Source organism: Paralichthys olivaceus, chromosome 5 (assembly GCF_024713975.1).
Source record: "Paralichthys olivaceus isolate ysfri-2021 chromosome 5, ASM2471397v2, whole genome shotgun sequence".
NCBI lineage: Eukaryota > Metazoa > Chordata > Actinopteri > Pleuronectiformes > Paralichthyidae > Paralichthys > Paralichthys olivaceus.
In genome coordinates, this window is record NC_091097.1 from 15,425,395 (window position 1) to 15,442,179 (window position 16,785).

The following is a 16,785-nucleotide window of genomic DNA, read 5'->3' on the forward strand; positions in this document are numbered from 1 at the left end:
CACCAATGATATTTTACAGATATTCTATAAATAAGCAATACAAAATGCAGTTTATTTGTAATCCACTTTATGTAGCTTTGCGATTGCACGTATGCAATCTTCAACAAGCATGAGCCCACAAAGACAGCATGTGTAAACCGGACTGTGTGTGTACGTCAGCTGTGTTTCCAACTCAGTTAACACCTTTAACTGAATCAACACCAGTCTCTCTCTCTCTCTCTGCTCCCAGGAGCCCGTCCAGTCCTGCCCCCGTCCTCGGTGTCAAATGACTCTTTGATTGACCCCGGTGCACCTCCCGCAGGGTTGGGTTACGATAGTCTGACCGCTGAACTTTATCCTCGACCAGACAGGTCAGCGTGGCCGAGGTCGTGATTTAATTCCTCAGATACTCATTGACTGGCTGTGTGCACTAATCAATGCTGCTAACGTTCACAGTGGGGACAAAAGGTCAGAGTTTTTCTTGCGTGGATCCCAGAGACTCACTGCACACTGTCTTTATTGAACGCTTTATTTAACTCACATAATAACGCTGTAAGGAGTGGTGTCGAAATATTTACATGGATGTTTTAGTATTTTTGTGTAAAAGTAAAATGTGAGACATTTTTTTGCAAACCTGTCAATCATGTCGGACTAACAGTTACCGTGCTGCCAAATATAGCTCTCACTTATCTACATTTATATCCTAGGTCACTGACATTTACTACCACTTATTGTTACTCCATCCATCCAGCCTGTCAAAAACACGGCCTGTCTCTTGGATTGGAGCATCTACACATTGTTCATGTACACACACAAACTCAAAGTTTGAAAAGGACTCAGGCAATAGATTATTTATATCTCCTGGAAGATTCATCACCATGGTGCGTGATTAGTGTCTCCCCTCCTCTCCGCTCACACCCCATCATCTTGTAGACTGAATAATTGTGTTTTGCCATCATCACTGCAATGCATATTTCTGCAATTATCCAGATGTGGGGGGGATACCATAAAATACATGTTCTGGTGACACCCAGTGCAGAAGGGTCCGTAATTGCAAGCACACATTGGTGATCATCATGTTTCATAATTAGATTCATAGTTATTTCTTGTGGGCATTCGTCGTTTGATGTTTCTACCAGATTCATTTCCTTATCTGATGCCACTGGAGTCTCATTTACAGTGGACCTCGTTGGCTCTTAATAAAATGCAGACAAGGGTATTTATTCAGCTATCTGGCTCATTGAGTGGTGACATATTGGCCTTGAATTCGCTCCAGTCATATTTATTTCTCCTGGATTCTGTGCCGGAGATAAGGTTTCCTCTCAGCACTGTGTGCAATGGGAATTTCTAATTGTTGGTTTATCACCAGTGTATACGGTGGCCCTGAGGGTCCAAACACAACAACACAAATACATTTCACTCAAAAACAATGACGAATAAATACCAACACTTCTGATTAGGGAAAAGGTGGGATACACTCCTTGTTTGTGTCTGGACAGAACTCAAGTCCCTGGTGACTGCAGTTCAATTTCATATTCTGGTTCTGCTGTTTACAAATTTCATCAGTGACCTTGTGCAAATTGGGTTTGAAAAGATGGAAATCATGAGGAGATATTTTAGGACATATGAGGTAATTCTCAATATGTTTTTAGCATTGTGACTGAGAACATTTCAAGTGAACTCTTATGGTTGTAGTAAACAAGGCATGGAAGCCCCCTTATATAACTGCTAACCTTAATTTGAAATAAATAAATACATTTGTGTGGTACCAATTGACGTTTTAATTCCTATTTCAGTGTAATAACTGTTAAAGTAAAAATATGAATACAAATCAAAGTGGAAATACTCTGAACAAGTCAAGTCAAGAAGTCAAGCACAAATACAGGTGGTAGCATTCAAGACCCATATTCACATCCTCATCCACATTCTCACATACTTTAGATTGAAATTAAAAACACGGTTTATTAATATTTGAATGTGCTATTCTTTGGTCGAAGGAATATGAACATATTCAGATAATCTAGATAAATCTAAATATGCACAACTATAGATTTTATACATAGTCAAGTCAAGCACAAATACAGATGATGGCATTCAAATCTGAAGTCCTATTGAGTTCCTGTATGGAATATATATATGTATATATATAAACATATATATATATATATATATATATATATATATGTATGTATATATACAATAAAATACAAAATAGACGAGTGTATGTTCGGCAGGAATCGAATGCTTTGTAAAACTTTGACAGATCCTGAAACACGTCGTCATCGTGTTTCAGTCTCTTGATCAACACGCGACATGTTTCTGTTGCTCACTTTCTTACGTTGCTGTGTCGCTACGCATTTAACGTAAAGGAGGGTGGTGTGTGTGTGTGTGTGTGGGGGGGGGGGGGGGAAGTTACGTTGGTGGGCGGCATGTGATGGGAGGGCAGTGATGGAGGGGCTGCAGTTGTCATGGAAACGCCGGGTGAGGAGGGGGAGCGGCGGTGGTGGTGGTGGGGGGCAGTTTGTTTTGTTATTGACGGTCACGTGGCAGGATGAATCCCCGCCCCCCTCCCTCCTCCCGTTACCACCGATTCAACCGTCGCGAGCTCCCTGCTCCGGTCAGTTACTACAAAATGGCTGCAGAGGCTCCGCCGCCGCCGCCGACGAGCTCCCGCTGAACGCTTCACGGTAGAATCTGTGTTGTTTGTGCTCCTCGGCTTCATTGTTGTTGCGCGACAGTTTCGCAGCTTCGCGCTGCAGGAAAATACGCAGGAGGGGAGGGGGGGGGGGGGGGTTGTTTTGAAAGAGTCTAAGAAAAAAAATAAAAAATGGCAGCTGGGAGAAGGAGAGCGGGGAACGTCTCCGGCTCAGCCCACTTTGACACATCCAGGGTTGTCGTCGCTTGTTTCGCAGCAGCTGTCGGTAGCGCACAGGTTAGCCGACCTTAGCACGGGCTGTTTTGATTTGATGCTAGTCACACAGAGCTAACTTGAACTAACCTGCAGCTCAAGTGAGTCAAGGGCACCCGGGCTGTGTCATTGCTTTGCAGGCTTGTTGTGTTGGTGGCAGATCGGCTGACGCTGGTTGGATCGGACCCCACCGTGCACCTCCACCCGGGGAACGCAACGCATTGTCAGGCCGAGCTCACCCACCAACACCCCGGAGTCTCTCCAGCTGCTTCTGCTGAGAATATGTGCAGCTTTTGCATCATTACACATCACAGGTGTACACTCGCGGACGCCAGCTGGTTGTCTCTGGCCCTCACTCTAGAAGACACGCTGGGAAAGTAGCTGCTTGTGTTATGCAGAAAGTCCAAATAATGAGTTTAGAGACGTGACATCACCCCGGGGTGGTTGTTGGAACTGTACCCAGGCTGCTCAGGGTTTTATTAAGTGTAATCTGGTTGAAATGCATCTTGTCAGTCCACAGTTTGAGCTGTGCAAACCCTGACAAACCAGAATTTTGTGCAGCTCAATATCCATGGCTTGTTTTAAAGTTTCAGTCAATTCTTCACTGTTCTTATTTCTTAGTTTCAGTTTTCAAATATCCAGAGCCTTATTGCTTATTTAACTCTGTACTGTACAGTATTTAGTATTTTTCTGAAATCGTAGTCCAGGTAATGTGTCGTGTGTTCTTACATTCTTGTCTTTTTTATGTGCCACACATCCGTAGAAGATCAATTCTGACATAAGTTTATCGGACAATAAAGTTTTAAATCCGACTGAGTTAAAAAGGACACTGACCTGCCAGAGCATTAAAACCTGTTACCGGCAGTAATGTTCTTAGTGAGACAGGCCATCGCTGCCCGGCTCCTGTGGCAGCTCAACATCCTGCAGTGGCATGTTCTCCTCATGGAGAGGGCAGTGTGTGTGTGTGTGTGTGTGTGTGTGTGTGTGTGTGTGTAGACTGGGAATGCCTGTGTGCATGCATGTAGAGGGCAGGCTGACGTAAGCGGTGAGGCCTGCTGGTTTTACTGATGTGTTAGAGTCCCTAATTTGGGGCTGGGCCTGGCAAGGGATGAAGCGGTGGTGGCGGTAAAGGGAAGGGGGGCTGGGGGGTATTTTCTGTCCCTGCCAGGTCAGGGGCCCCAGTCAGCACCCAAGCCTCTGAAAGAGGCAGTGTGTAAAGAGGCGCCAAAGGGGGCTTGATAACAAAAACAGGCCACTAAATACTGTGATTACTATACAGCTTAGGTCATAGCCCTTCTTTCAGTTTAAAACTCAATGGCCTTTTACTTACTGCTGGACTAGAGGACCGAGGGGCATTTTGCCAGATTGTGTCATTTGGTTTGGCAGTTTGTTTGGTTTCGATGATCAGATGCCTTGCTGGAGTTCTCAGTGGAAATGATGAGCTTGCAGTCTGTGAAAGCTATTTATTGTGGTCAAAGAAACGTGTTTGTCATTTAAATGTAAAACAAAAAAAGATGTTTTGTCAGAATGCTAGCCAAAAAAAATGTGAAAACTGCACAGGTGGATTTGTAGAGATTACTCCTTCAGGGCTGATAGTCGTGCACCTTTCATGTATGATGCTACTCTAAGACATTTTCTGAATCGTCCTTTGCAGAAATTAAAACACGAGCTCTCTCTTACAGGGTCTTACCGCGGATACTTGATTTCCCACCGGTTTACATAAAAATATGGAAATGGTGAGAAAGCTTTGTGATTGTAGTTAAATAAGACATTTGTTTGGGTTGTTTTTTGATCTCTTGGACCAGAAATGGTCAAGCAGGCTTGTGAAAGTGTTCCCACTACATTTGGCGCAGACAACTGACACTGGGATTGGAGGCAGCACCCTTGGAGTGCAGCCATACAAGTTATTTTAGGGCCAGTTCAGAATACTAGGAGTGCAGCATAAGTTTCTTTTTTCGTTGTCGTTAGCCTGGGTCAGAAAGCATTAACATGACCACACTGAGAATAGCCTCAAGTGCTTAAGAGACTGCAATCCTCTTTGCAGAGCACACAGACTTTGTCAGTGCTTACCCAGCAGTTTTTAAACCTTCACACAAATTGAAAGGTGGCAGTGACAGCTTGGTCTTTTGCTTTTTGTACAAAGCGGCATATAACGGTTATTTTTACAGAGTTAGCTTAAAAACGGTGTCGCCCAAACGTGCAGACGAGCAGAGGGGGCTGCACATCCTGCCATACTGTGGCTGTGGCTGCTGCTGTGGTTGGTAGCAAGCGATCTCCCAAGGGCTCACCGTGCTCTTGTTTGGCTTGCCATGGCATTCCTGGCTATGTGCCCAGCGACTGCCGTCTAGCACCCCTTCCCCCATCGCTCACACAAACCAGCCCCATCAGTTGTAGCACCCTCATCCTCAGTGCTTCATTTAGGGATAGTCGGGCATTTACAGCAGCACCATTGGCTGTGACAGTTCCCTTCTTCCTCTCCTTCTCCATTTGATTCTCTACCAGCTTTATACCTGTTGTCATTTATCTGTTATTGGTCTCTCCCCATTTTTTCCCCCTTTTGCTTCGCTTTGTTAAATGAGTGTCTGGTTTTGAGACGGACACCAAGCTCTAATCCTGTTGTTCTGACAGGACGGTTTAATTCAACTACACAGCCGAGCTCATTGGCCCGTGTCTTTCATGTCGACACTCACCCTGCCTCACTCCAACAAACGGTTGCTCATGATGTAGCTTAGCCCGCTACTACGAGAATATATAAATTAAAAAAAAGAATTGGCATTGTCTCCTCTGGCTGATTTATTGATTTAAAGAATGGACTCTGTTTTATTATTGTGAATGGGCCTTCAGGGTTAGGGTTAAGGCTTGGACCCTTCAAAATGGTTTTATTTTAAAAGCATCTTTAGTAATCTGTGGTGGAGTTTGTATCTTTAAATAGTATTTTATTTAAAGTTATGTGTTCTGCTTATTCATATAGCATCATTATATTACCAGTGGTGAAACAGCAAGTGGGCACAAGGTACCATTTCTGGATCCTCACCATCAGTAAGCACTAAGAGCCCATGGGACACACATCTGTCCAAGCCAGGCAGATGTTTGGAAATGAAACAGCAGCTTTCATTGAGAGAGACTCTCTCTTTCCAGCTCAGGGACCAAATGTTTCTTAAACTGAAATCATTTTGACGCATTTCTCAGCACACGCTCTCCTCGTCTGGGTCGGAGGCCAACAGCAGCTCACATTAAGTGGAGCATCCTTCTCATCCTCTGATACTTCATAACACAAGCCTGATGATTCCTTTGAAAGAAGCAGCACCCGATATATTTAGAACTGCAGCTACACCAGCAGGCTGCATGCCAGCCCTTTGGAGGTAAAAATCAGTAGGTAGGTGAATAGTGGCGGGAAGTTTTATGTGTCAAAGCAGATTCCATCCATAATTTGGACTACGGTCACATTTTATCTTGCTCCTCTTCATCACAGCTCCTCTGATCCATCAGGCCTGGTGTGCAGCAATATTCACTTTTCAGCCCTTATAGACATCGAAGGCATGTGCTGAGGAAGCCAGGAAATCTGGGATATTGTCTAGAAATGAAGTTGGTATATTACTTTTGATACTGAAGATATTTTAAATAAAAAAATGACTGGACACAGGTTGTGTTTTGTTTGTTTGTTTGACTGATTACTCAGATTACATAACATAAAGATTTCTCTGACCTTTTTCCAAGTGGGTGTGATGTTGACATGAGTCATGGAGACATACTCTGTGTCTTCACATCTGATAGCAGTGTAAAAGATTATATACAGAACAGATAATAGGGCGGGGGTCTGATATTTGAGGTGAATGTGAGGCTTTGTCATGGTGACCTTGTGTCACCTGTTTGTTAGCCACACAGTCTAAGAGCAGAGGGGAACGTGGCCTTTTGGAGACCGTGGCAGCAGCTTCTGTCATCACAAAGCATTCTGCACACTTTGCAAGTTGAGTTTGGAAAATCTGTTCTCAAATGTTCAACCAGTCACTACCAGTCTAATGACAATAACTGCCAGTTGCCCAAGTAGTTTCTCAATCAGTTAAGTGTAGGCGTGCTTCTTGTATACAGGTTGTCATTTTCTAACTTTTTTTTAGGAAAGTTCCTCTGCAGTTTTGGAGAACATTTATCATTGAGGTCAGGAAAAAGCAGCTGGTTATAGTTATGTGCTAAGATTTGTACTTTAATGTGTAGCACTTGTCCAAGTTTGCCTTTTCTTTCAGTTTTCCAATTCCATCCTTGAACCTCCACAACCAAACAGATTGCTTAAGGGCACTGTCTGTCTCCACCTGACTGCTCTCCAGGGCCTCAGGGAGCGCTTGTTGCCAGGCAATGGCACACACCACTGTTGCCTGCAGTAGTGAAGGCTTGGAAGTAAAAAAGGATGATGGTTTTGCTATTTTTATGATTCCGTTGTATGTATTTTTTTCCAGAAATGTGGTCTTTGCTGAGTCCCCCAAAAACGTAGTAACTGGTTTGTCAGTTTTTCTCTGTAAATAGTTTGGATTTATAAAGACTGACTCTTAGCACTTGCAAGTGAAACATGGTATGGTCTGGTATTTTGTGTGTGTTTCCTTTCAAGACAGGGAGGTGGAGGTGCAGACTTATTAAGTGAAAGGTGGAGATAAAGTCATCTACAACAAAGTACATTATGTATAGGTACATGTGTCACATCCATCCAAGTTATGTGAACATGACCTATCAGGAACTCACGGAGGACATTTCAATACATCTTGGACTAAATGATGTACTGATTAGAGTTTGGTGATCAAAAGGTCAAGGTCACTGTGACCTCACAAACCACAATTTCGACCATAACTCAAGCATTGAGTAACACTAATTATGGTAAGATTTACCACAAATGTCTCATGGGATAAAATTAAAAAGTACTGACATTTATATCCAAATGGCCTTTACTGGCCGATTTTAAATGCTATGTAGAAGGGGAGATTTGATCATATTTCATATTAATTGGCAGAGGCAAACAACCATGAGGCAGTAACTCCAGTTATTTTTGTGGTCTGCTCCCAGATTACTTGTGTTGGGATCTGTTGCACTGGCTGGGTGTGGAGACTTAGGAATGGGGGCCTCGTCTCATTGGTCCCATTTAAACCTACATGGCCTCCTTAATGGTTTCCAGAACCAACCCCAAACACCACCAAACTACAGCACGTGTGCACACACAGAGTCAAGGCATTACACTTCGACAAGAAATGCAGCTTGGGAGTGAAGTGCAAAACAAACCCACATTCTCTCTGGCAGTTGTGTTACTACTACACTTGTGGCTATGTGTGTTACAACAGAGGCCAATGACAACAACAGACTACTACAACAACAGAAATTGCAAGTGATCCCCTGATGAGACATGGTATCTTTCTCGTGGTGTTTGGTTATAAAACGATGTCCATCTCTTTCTTTCTCTCTTTGTATTTAAGCTGTGAGAAGAAGCAAAACTCACAAGAAGAGAACCATTTGATGGACGATAAGAAAAAGAAAAAGCAAGAAGAGAAGAAAAAGAAAGAAGCCGCTCAGAAAAAGGTAAGCTTGTGTCCTCTTACTCACTCACCTTATACCTGGAAGACGGAGCATGCTCGCATACACATGAATGACAGACACATAGATAGGGAGGGTACAGAGATGAATAGGGTTGTCAGAGTGAATATCAATAGGTAATAATGATCTATCTAAAATAACGCTCTCTTGCTCCTGCTCACTTCGTACCTGTTCCCATCTCTCATCTGCACTTCCTGTATTCATTGTTTTAGTTTAAAAGCACATTGCAGAGATGTGTAATTGCAACCTCATGCCATTGCAGTGAACAGGAACATTACAGGTGATGCATAATCAAGTGCTGCTCCCCAGTCTGCTCACCTTTTCTGCTGCAGTAACATCACATTAGTCACGTGCATATTGAACCCATGCATTTTGTGTTTTTAATGTAGTTGCTGTCCTCATCTTTACCCTGTATACTACCACTTCCACTCCTCCTCTTCACTGTTTTCTTCAGTGTGTCCGTTTTCATCGTTAGCTTAACAGGTTGGCCTGCTGTTCTGAGTAGTCTATTATCCTTGAAATCTTTTTTTCGGTGCTGCCAAAAGAAGGTTTGTGTATCTTATGAGAGGAACATTCATATAATCTATTTTTGTACGTACAAGACAAATTAACCCTTTTATCCCATCAAGCATTATGAATGAACATGAACCTCTTAGCATTTCAACAGATGAGCAAAACCAGCCACCCAAAAATGTTCCCTGGTCGTGCAGGTGGAAAGCTAGCGTTGATTAAGATTTGACATTAAGGCCCACAGTTTTCACTTATACGTGGAAAATATGCTTATTGCATCATCTTAAGTTATTCTTTCGTTCTATTGCTAATATATTTCTCTCTTCTTTTCAGGCCACAGAACAGATAACCAAAGGTGAGTTGTGGTTAATTATTAAGATGTTTGCAAAATGTATTTTGCATATCATTTCTTCAAGTATGTTTTTTTTGCCTGCAAGTGTAGATCTTCCTTTGTTTAGTGTGTTCATGCTAACACAAGGTTTCTCTGTGCAGGCTAAGGTTTGTCTGCTGTGAAGTTTTCCATGAATTACAAATATGAGGTTTTCAAACAGAGGCTGATTTTGAACAGGATTACTTTTCTTCCACCGAGACTCAATTTACCCCCTGTTCACTGCTGAGCAGTTTGTATAGAAGGCATACAAACATCTTCAACTGAATGCATTAGCAGCAGCCAGGTGGTCCATACTACATGAGCCAAAAAAGAGGCCAGGTGCCCATACAAGACTAATAAGGAGCATGGGGATTTTGCAGCTGCTCCTCAGGCCTCCCCATTGGCTCCTTGGGCATACCTAGGAGGAAAGAGGTGAGGAGGAATATCAGAGGAGAAGAAAACAAGATTGAACAAACAAGAGAGAGAGAGAGTCAAATAAACTGGACTAAAAGGTGACTTCTGTGGGAAAGAGTATGCTTAGCCTGCAGGTTTTTAACTCGTCCTCTGTGGCAGCTGCAAACCCACTCTCTGCAATTTGTCTCCACCAAACCAGTGCTCTTAATGACCAGAGAGTGGCAGGTAGGCAGATACGGACAGTAAGGAGAAGATCCCCTTGCTGCTTTAAGGAGGCAGATGGGAGTGGGTGGGTACTTTCAAGGGCTGATCTGATTAGAACTTCTGGTGGGCATCAGCCGATTGGTTATTGTCAGCAAAAGAATGGACGCATGTGAGAACACAGCAGGACAAAGTCTGGGAAATTCACAGCAAGTGAGGGATGACGTTTCTATCATGTGACAGATAAAAACTTAAACATAAAAATACAAATCCCAGCATGAAAAAAGGGGCCATACATGTAAAGGAAGCAGATAAAGATGTCAACTTGGAAAGACAGTCAGATTTGAGAGCTTTTGTCAATAAGAGCGACGCCGGGGTCCATGTGCTGCAAACCAAAATGTTTAATTTCCGCCATCATGTCCTGCCTCCTTCATGCTCTGCTCAGGCCCCCCCCGCACCTGTATGTTCTGTCCATTTACGGTTTTTCCTGGATGTTTGTGGTCTTCACAATCTCCTGCTGCATTCTTCATATGTTAAAGGATATTTTTGCAGACATTTTCTAGAGGTCGTGCCTAAAATGTCTTTGGTTGTGACTGCTTGTGAGTGCATTATGTCAATGAGTTGTCCCCACAGGGTAGCGCAACAAACACATTTTTTTTTAATCATTAAAAAGAAGGAGTAAGTCGTTCTCTCCTTGTTGCTGCATACAACTGTGAATTCAAGGGTCAGCGCCTTGACTTCCTATTCTCTTCTTGAAAGATGAGTTAATGAGACTGTACTGTCACTGAGGTACCCCCCCCCTTACGCCTTGTCTGAGTCACCCTTAGCCCCTCACTGTTTCCTGCACTAATGAATGTGATGTGAATTAGCTATGTTAGTGTTCTCTTTGTCTCTTATCTACTTTGTGTTGTTTTGCTGCATCTGCAAATTGACCTATATACACCACACTTTTCTCCTCATCTAGAGACCAGGCTGTGATTTGCACAATTATTCTCTTGGCTGCTGCCAATAACAGCAACGTGCCATGACCTCAATTTACTGTGATCGTCACTCCTTTAAATGTCATGGTTGACTTTTAGCACAGTGTATATATTTGTGTACTCTGAACATGTGTGGTCAGTTTTCCATAGGGAAAAAAAAAGAGGATTATAATTACTGGATTTCTTCAACATATGAAGGATTTGACTTTAATTAAAAACCTGTAAGGGTGTTGAAAGATGTCAGCTTCTGTATGAATATTATCGTTTACACATATGTGACTGTTTTACATTAATGAAGAAAGACTAATCACTCACTCACGAAGAATCATTTGTGAGGCAGATTGTCTGGAATGCTAATGCAGGGTATACTGGGAACTAATTAGGAAAACAGTACTAGCATGGAGGCTGAATAAACAGGCATCCATACACTTGAGATCTCCAGGAAGACTTTGAGCACTATAGTAACATTACACTGCCTCCCGTCTGGCCTAATCGCGAAGTCCACCCTGGGACCAACAGGAGGAATGAGCAGAGGGAATAGGTTGCAGCAGAATGTGGGCTGTAAGGAAGGAGATGGGACAAGATGCTGCAGTTACATTTGTGCAAGCTTAGGGGGGGCTGCTAAAACAGGGTGCCTTCAGTTGATTTTAGAAAGCTGCATGGAAAAAAACATGTGAGAGCAGAAGAAACAGACAGAGCCATGTGAAACTGACTCTCTAGTTTCCTGCTCCCCGGGACAGTTGAGGGGGCCTTTTGTACAATATTTCTGCTGGCTCGTTTCTGTGTCACTCTCCCTGTCCCCTGATATGACAGGCAAACATTAACAGCATATGAACATTGTGTGCCTCTGCAAACACACATATTGTTTTTAAGTCACAAACACTACACAGACCCCTCTGCCACACCAGCCCACACTGACCATGTTGGGATTTTTCATTCTCAAATGCAGCTCATTCACCTAATAAAAAAATACCTGTGAGGGTGCTTTCACACCCAACTGGTTTAATATATTCAAACTTGATGTGATAGTCTCGTTTGTGTGGGCTGGAGGGAACGCTGTTGCAGACCAAACAGCAGAACAGAGACAGCATTTAGGGGGGGGGGGGGGGTCTCACTTTGCTCCCAAGTTAAGTCTGATGCAGTTCATTCGTGGTTTGAAAGTGAAACATACCGACCACAGGACTTTATGTTGGTAGATGTGTGATCTTCAACATTATATTATTTCAAAACCTCAACTACTTTTGTGTTGATTCCATCTGCAGATCACAAAATGTTCAGCGAGGGATTTCATACATATTTATATATCTATGAACTAAAAGTGGTATTATCTGACCGTACTTGTGCACATGGAAAGCTGTATGCTTTAGTGAGGTTAAAAAATGATATTGCGTTAAATTGTCATTTTCTACTGCTTTATGAATGTAGGTTGTAATTTATTTTTTCAATCAAAATGATAATCAAACAATCATAAATAATCCTAGGCAATATTGTCCTGTTTATTGGCCGGTATGATCCTGAAACATATATCAAATTGCATCTATGTGGTTTTTTAATTTCTTTAAAGGCGAACTATAGGTGCAGCATTTGACTTTTTAAAGGTTGTGGTAGACGATTAATTATTTTTTATTTGTTTTCCATGACATGTATTGATGCAAATATATTACTTAAATTCCACACTTCTCAATGTCAGTGTCATTCACTTGTTACTCAGAAATCAGTGTTCTTAAGAAGCGCTATGGAAAGGCTCTTAGCTTTCTTCCATCAGTCACTGGAATATTTTACAGCCCTTAAGTGTTGTAACATCAATTTATACGTCCAATGAATCTTGTGTGTAGTGGAGACGCTGTCTGTCATCACGCTGTCACAGTTCAAGTCAACATCACAGTAAAGTGTTGGTGAGTGTGTGTGTCAGACAACTTGTTTCTTCACAACCCCTACAGCAGCTCCTGTGTTGTATCACGGAACAACCCTCCTTAAAAAGTACCAGATTACAGAGTAATATATAAAGCATCAGCCCCATCAGAGTTATTGTGTCCCACAACAGAGGCCGTCTGCCATCGACAAGCTGTACTTAAGTTGATGTCTAAGGGTTAATGAGCTATTGTGTTTCTGTTCACACTGCGCATTTTAATCCCTATCAAAGACAAGGGGGCAACGTACATGCACTTCAAGGCGCACATTTACACAGTGCAATAAAAGATAACATTATAAAGTAGTGCTGCGGCAGTAATTTCATAACAGATTAATTTGCCGTTTCACATTCCCTTAATTACGCCCAGCGCTTTGTGTTGGAGAGTCATAAATTGTGGTGCGATCAGGGGGGAGTTTATACCAGTGTGCCTCTTGTCATCGTCACTGCCTCTTTTACATGTCTTATCCCAGCGAGCACAGTTTAAACGGATGCAGCAGCAGTGATGATTAACTACATTTTAAAGAGCAACAGAGGTAATGGCTTGATTGTGCTGTTGTGGAGTGTTATGCACTATAAATTATGTATATGAGCCCAGTGCCAGTTAATGTATAGGTACACTTCAGTATTTTGAATTATCATTCACTCAACTCGAAGAGGTTAGCAGGTCAGAAATACGTGTGGTTTTATTAGTAGTAAACTGGGTGTGACGAGAATTTCTGAGAGCTGTGATGTGTAGGATGATGTATTATTTTCAGATAGAATTTTGTTAAATGTCTCCAAATATATTTTCAACAGCGGTGTTGGTTGATGCCTCTCGCAGTTTCTGTGTGAAGTGAATATTGAGCTCACAGTGACTTGTGTTGGTCCAGTGGGCACTACTCAGGTCAGACAGACAAGACGTTCCACTCTCTTTCACACATCACTTCCTCTAAATTGTGACAGACAGTGGAATCTGGTCTGGCTGCAGCTGTTGGCACAAAGGGCCAGGGACAAGATAGAAATGAGTCCAGGGAAGCTGCCTGTCTCAGAAACAAGCCTATTAAAAGACAAGACTGTTGGTTGCTGCTGCGACTGGTGTTGACTTAGAAGTGCACTACACCGCTCAGGTGTGTGGTGTTGTAGCTCCGTGCCGTCAGACATCAAGTACTTTTAAATAGCATTTTTATCTGTGTTGTGTGTGAAGCAGCTAGGGAGGTCTTTCCCTCTTAACTACAGTGTCATATTTATTCAGTTCTAATTAAGCCTCTCTTATGAGGTGCACCGCTCACATTTTAAAGCCCAGTGGAGGAACGAGATGGAGAACCCTGAAGACATGCCCCTTATCTCGCTCACGTATTGTCGGTGCTCTTTCTCCTGCCTCCTCTCTTAATTAGACATCTGATACAGACCTAGTAATTTCCATGTTTCTGGATATACTCAAATCTGAGTAGTTTACTTAAGACAGTTTCGCAGTACGATACACTTCACACTACCATGACACACTTCTTGTTTGAATTCAATTGTGCAACCTCCAGATTCCCTTTTGTTGTTTGTTGAGCTTTTGCAGTGTTTGTGATTGTGTCTGCCATTTTTTTAAAATTCAAGACTATCAAATTATTATAACAGCATATTGAGGCCATTGTAGATTCAAATTGAATTACGGGTTGCATTCCTGATGCCAAATGCTCATAATGATAAAAATAATGATAATAATAATAATAATAAAATAATAAAATGAGATGGAGAAAAACATTAGGAAGCTGAGAATCTATGCAATGTGACATAACAGATCTATTTAAATAAAATAACACCCCCTCGAAGTATTATTTTCTTTCAGAGGGCCCAACATTTCTTGCAGCCTCCCTGCCTGTGGGTCCTGAGAAGTAACTATCTGTGCACCTCCGCTCATAAAGCTCGTACACAGAAGGATCCTTTATCTTCAAGGTCATGTGGCCTGTTTTTCTGCTTTTACCTGAGAGAGAGAGACTGTTGATGCTTTCCACTCAGCTTCCTCTCCCCCACATACCTTCAACTCTCTGATATCGTTCCAGACAACCTCCCCCCAACCTCTAGGTCTTAAACAGTCAGGCAAGCATGCTATCATCTTCTCTCTCTCAGAAAATTAAGACTCCTTTTAAAGTGGAAAATGGGATGTCTTCCTGCGCGTGAAGCGCACACAGCCCCAAAGCCACAGTCTGATGTGCATCTTTGATGAAGTGGGAATTCTCCGGTGCACCCGCACAGCTGAGGATGGTGTTTTTGCAAATAGGCTGTCAGAGAGAGTGACTCTGATCTCTTTTTACTCTTTTACACTTTTTTTCTGCAAAGCAGTGGCATGTACGACTTAATGAGGCTTAATAAACCTCGCCAGTGTGGTATTTTCTTCTTTTTTTGACTCCTGATTCCCTTTCTAACCCAGAATCTATGTATGATTTTCATCAACATATTCACAATTATTAGACAATTTGACTGTAATGTATCAGTCATTTTGATATCATTGTTGTTTGTAAATGTGCAGGGTTTAAATCTCTCTTGTAAGAGGAAGAATCCAAAATTGCGTGGAATACTGTGGGCAAATAGTGGTCTAATTGTAAGCGGATTTAGACCAAAGCTGGTTTCAAACAGTGAGACCCGATCTTACAGTGGATCGCACAAGGGGGTGGGGACTGTCCTACACACACACGCACGCACACACACACACACACACACACACACACACACACACACACACACACACACACACACACACACACACACACACACCATTCTCTTCATCCCTCTCCCTCCCTGCTCTACCTCCTTCCTTTCCTCTGGTACATTCAGCTCTCTCTTTCGCTCTCCCTCCCGCTCCCTCCTCGTCTCTTCCCTCTGATTGGCTGACAGTAGATCCAGCCAGCTTCCCCCTTCCCCCAGCTTCGAGAAGAATCGACGTCACACATCAGAGAGTCCCAACTGTATAACGATCGCCTCCATAACTATTTTTATACAATGTGGCACAACCACAAAATTCTGTTTTTAAAAAAAAAAAAGGGAATCACCTCTTAAAACCAGGTGGGAATTAATGATTGCTTGCATCAGCCAGCCCTAATACACTAATGACGAAAGGATAATAGTAGATCACGTTGAAGGAAGGGGAAGGGAAAAGTGAAAGCGCAGCGAACATAGGTGGGGATGGGTGAAGAATGAAAAGAGGGAGGAAGTGGAGCAGATGAAGAGAAATCTGACGAGAGGCGAACTCCAGCTCCAGAGATTCCCCCTGATTCCTGCAGTGAGACCCTCAGACAGATGCGGGTGAAACTGTGCAGTCAGTGGCTGTAGTTCACACAGGCTGCAGCAGTGGGGGCATAAATTACTCAGAACGCTACACCCCACATACACACATATGACAGACATAAACATACACAGTAAGATTCGACAGAGAAGCAGTTAGTTATGTGAGCACGTCCGTCAGTATTTACAAGGCTGTGCGAGTGTATGTTCCACGACACCATCCTGCCCTCTCCCCTCAGTGTGGGCCTCAGCATTACATAACTCTTTGTTTTTCAGTGTGTCGGGCTGGCCGCAAGTTATTCATTGCTTCACTGCACACACTCGGGATGGCAGCCAATGGCGAAGCACTGCTCTTTATAACTCATTTAGGCCACACAAAGATTTTCTTTTTTTGTACTTGCTGCCGTTACAGTTTTTTTTTTCTCTTCCTGTCTTGTTTCTTTTTTACCAGCGAGAACTCAAAATATCATCTTGGCTTAAGGGACATAACGTCCGATCAGCTGGTGTTTGGGTTTGTTCTTGTTCAGCATGTTTAGGTTGTAAACACATTTTTTGCATCCTGTTTACATTCTAGTTTACCAGCTTATTCTATTATGTAATGAAATGTACTGAGGTGATTATCCAGTGTGCTTTGTGTCCCATAATGCACCCAGCATTGGCTCCGTGACCCTGAGCTGATCATCTTGTTTGA

At 42.7% G+C, this 16,785-nt stretch overlaps 1 protein-coding gene and 1 long non-coding RNA gene across 9 annotated transcripts in view; both read left to right on the forward strand.

Moving 5' to 3' along the window:
- The first annotated feature begins 2,422 nt into the window (after nt 1–2,422).
- Nucleotides 2,423–16,785, forward strand: part of tnrc6c1 (trinucleotide repeat containing adaptor 6C1) — a 40,187-nt gene continuing 25,824 nt past the window's right edge. For 6 of the 8 annotated variants that reach the window (XM_069524433.1, XM_069524437.1, XM_069524435.1 and 3 more), the window contains exons 1-3: nt 2,423–2,666; nt 8,341–8,443; nt 9,302–9,323. In XM_069524433.1, the coding sequence (XP_069380534.1) occupies nt 2,428–2,666; nt 8,341–8,443; nt 9,302–9,323 (364 nt within the window). In that variant the 5' untranslated portion in view covers nt 2,423–2,427. Of the gene's footprint in view, nt 2,667–2,791; nt 2,912–8,340; nt 8,444–9,301; nt 9,324–16,785 lie in introns of those variants that run through there. The other 2 variants (XM_069524441.1, XM_069524440.1) reach the window with 2 other exon arrangements.
- LOC138407644 (uncharacterized) lies at nt 6,077–6,525 on the forward strand. The gene is made up of 2 exons (XR_011240980.1): nt 6,077–6,263; nt 6,360–6,525. It is a non-coding gene; the product is annotated as an uncharacterized lncRNA (long non-coding RNA).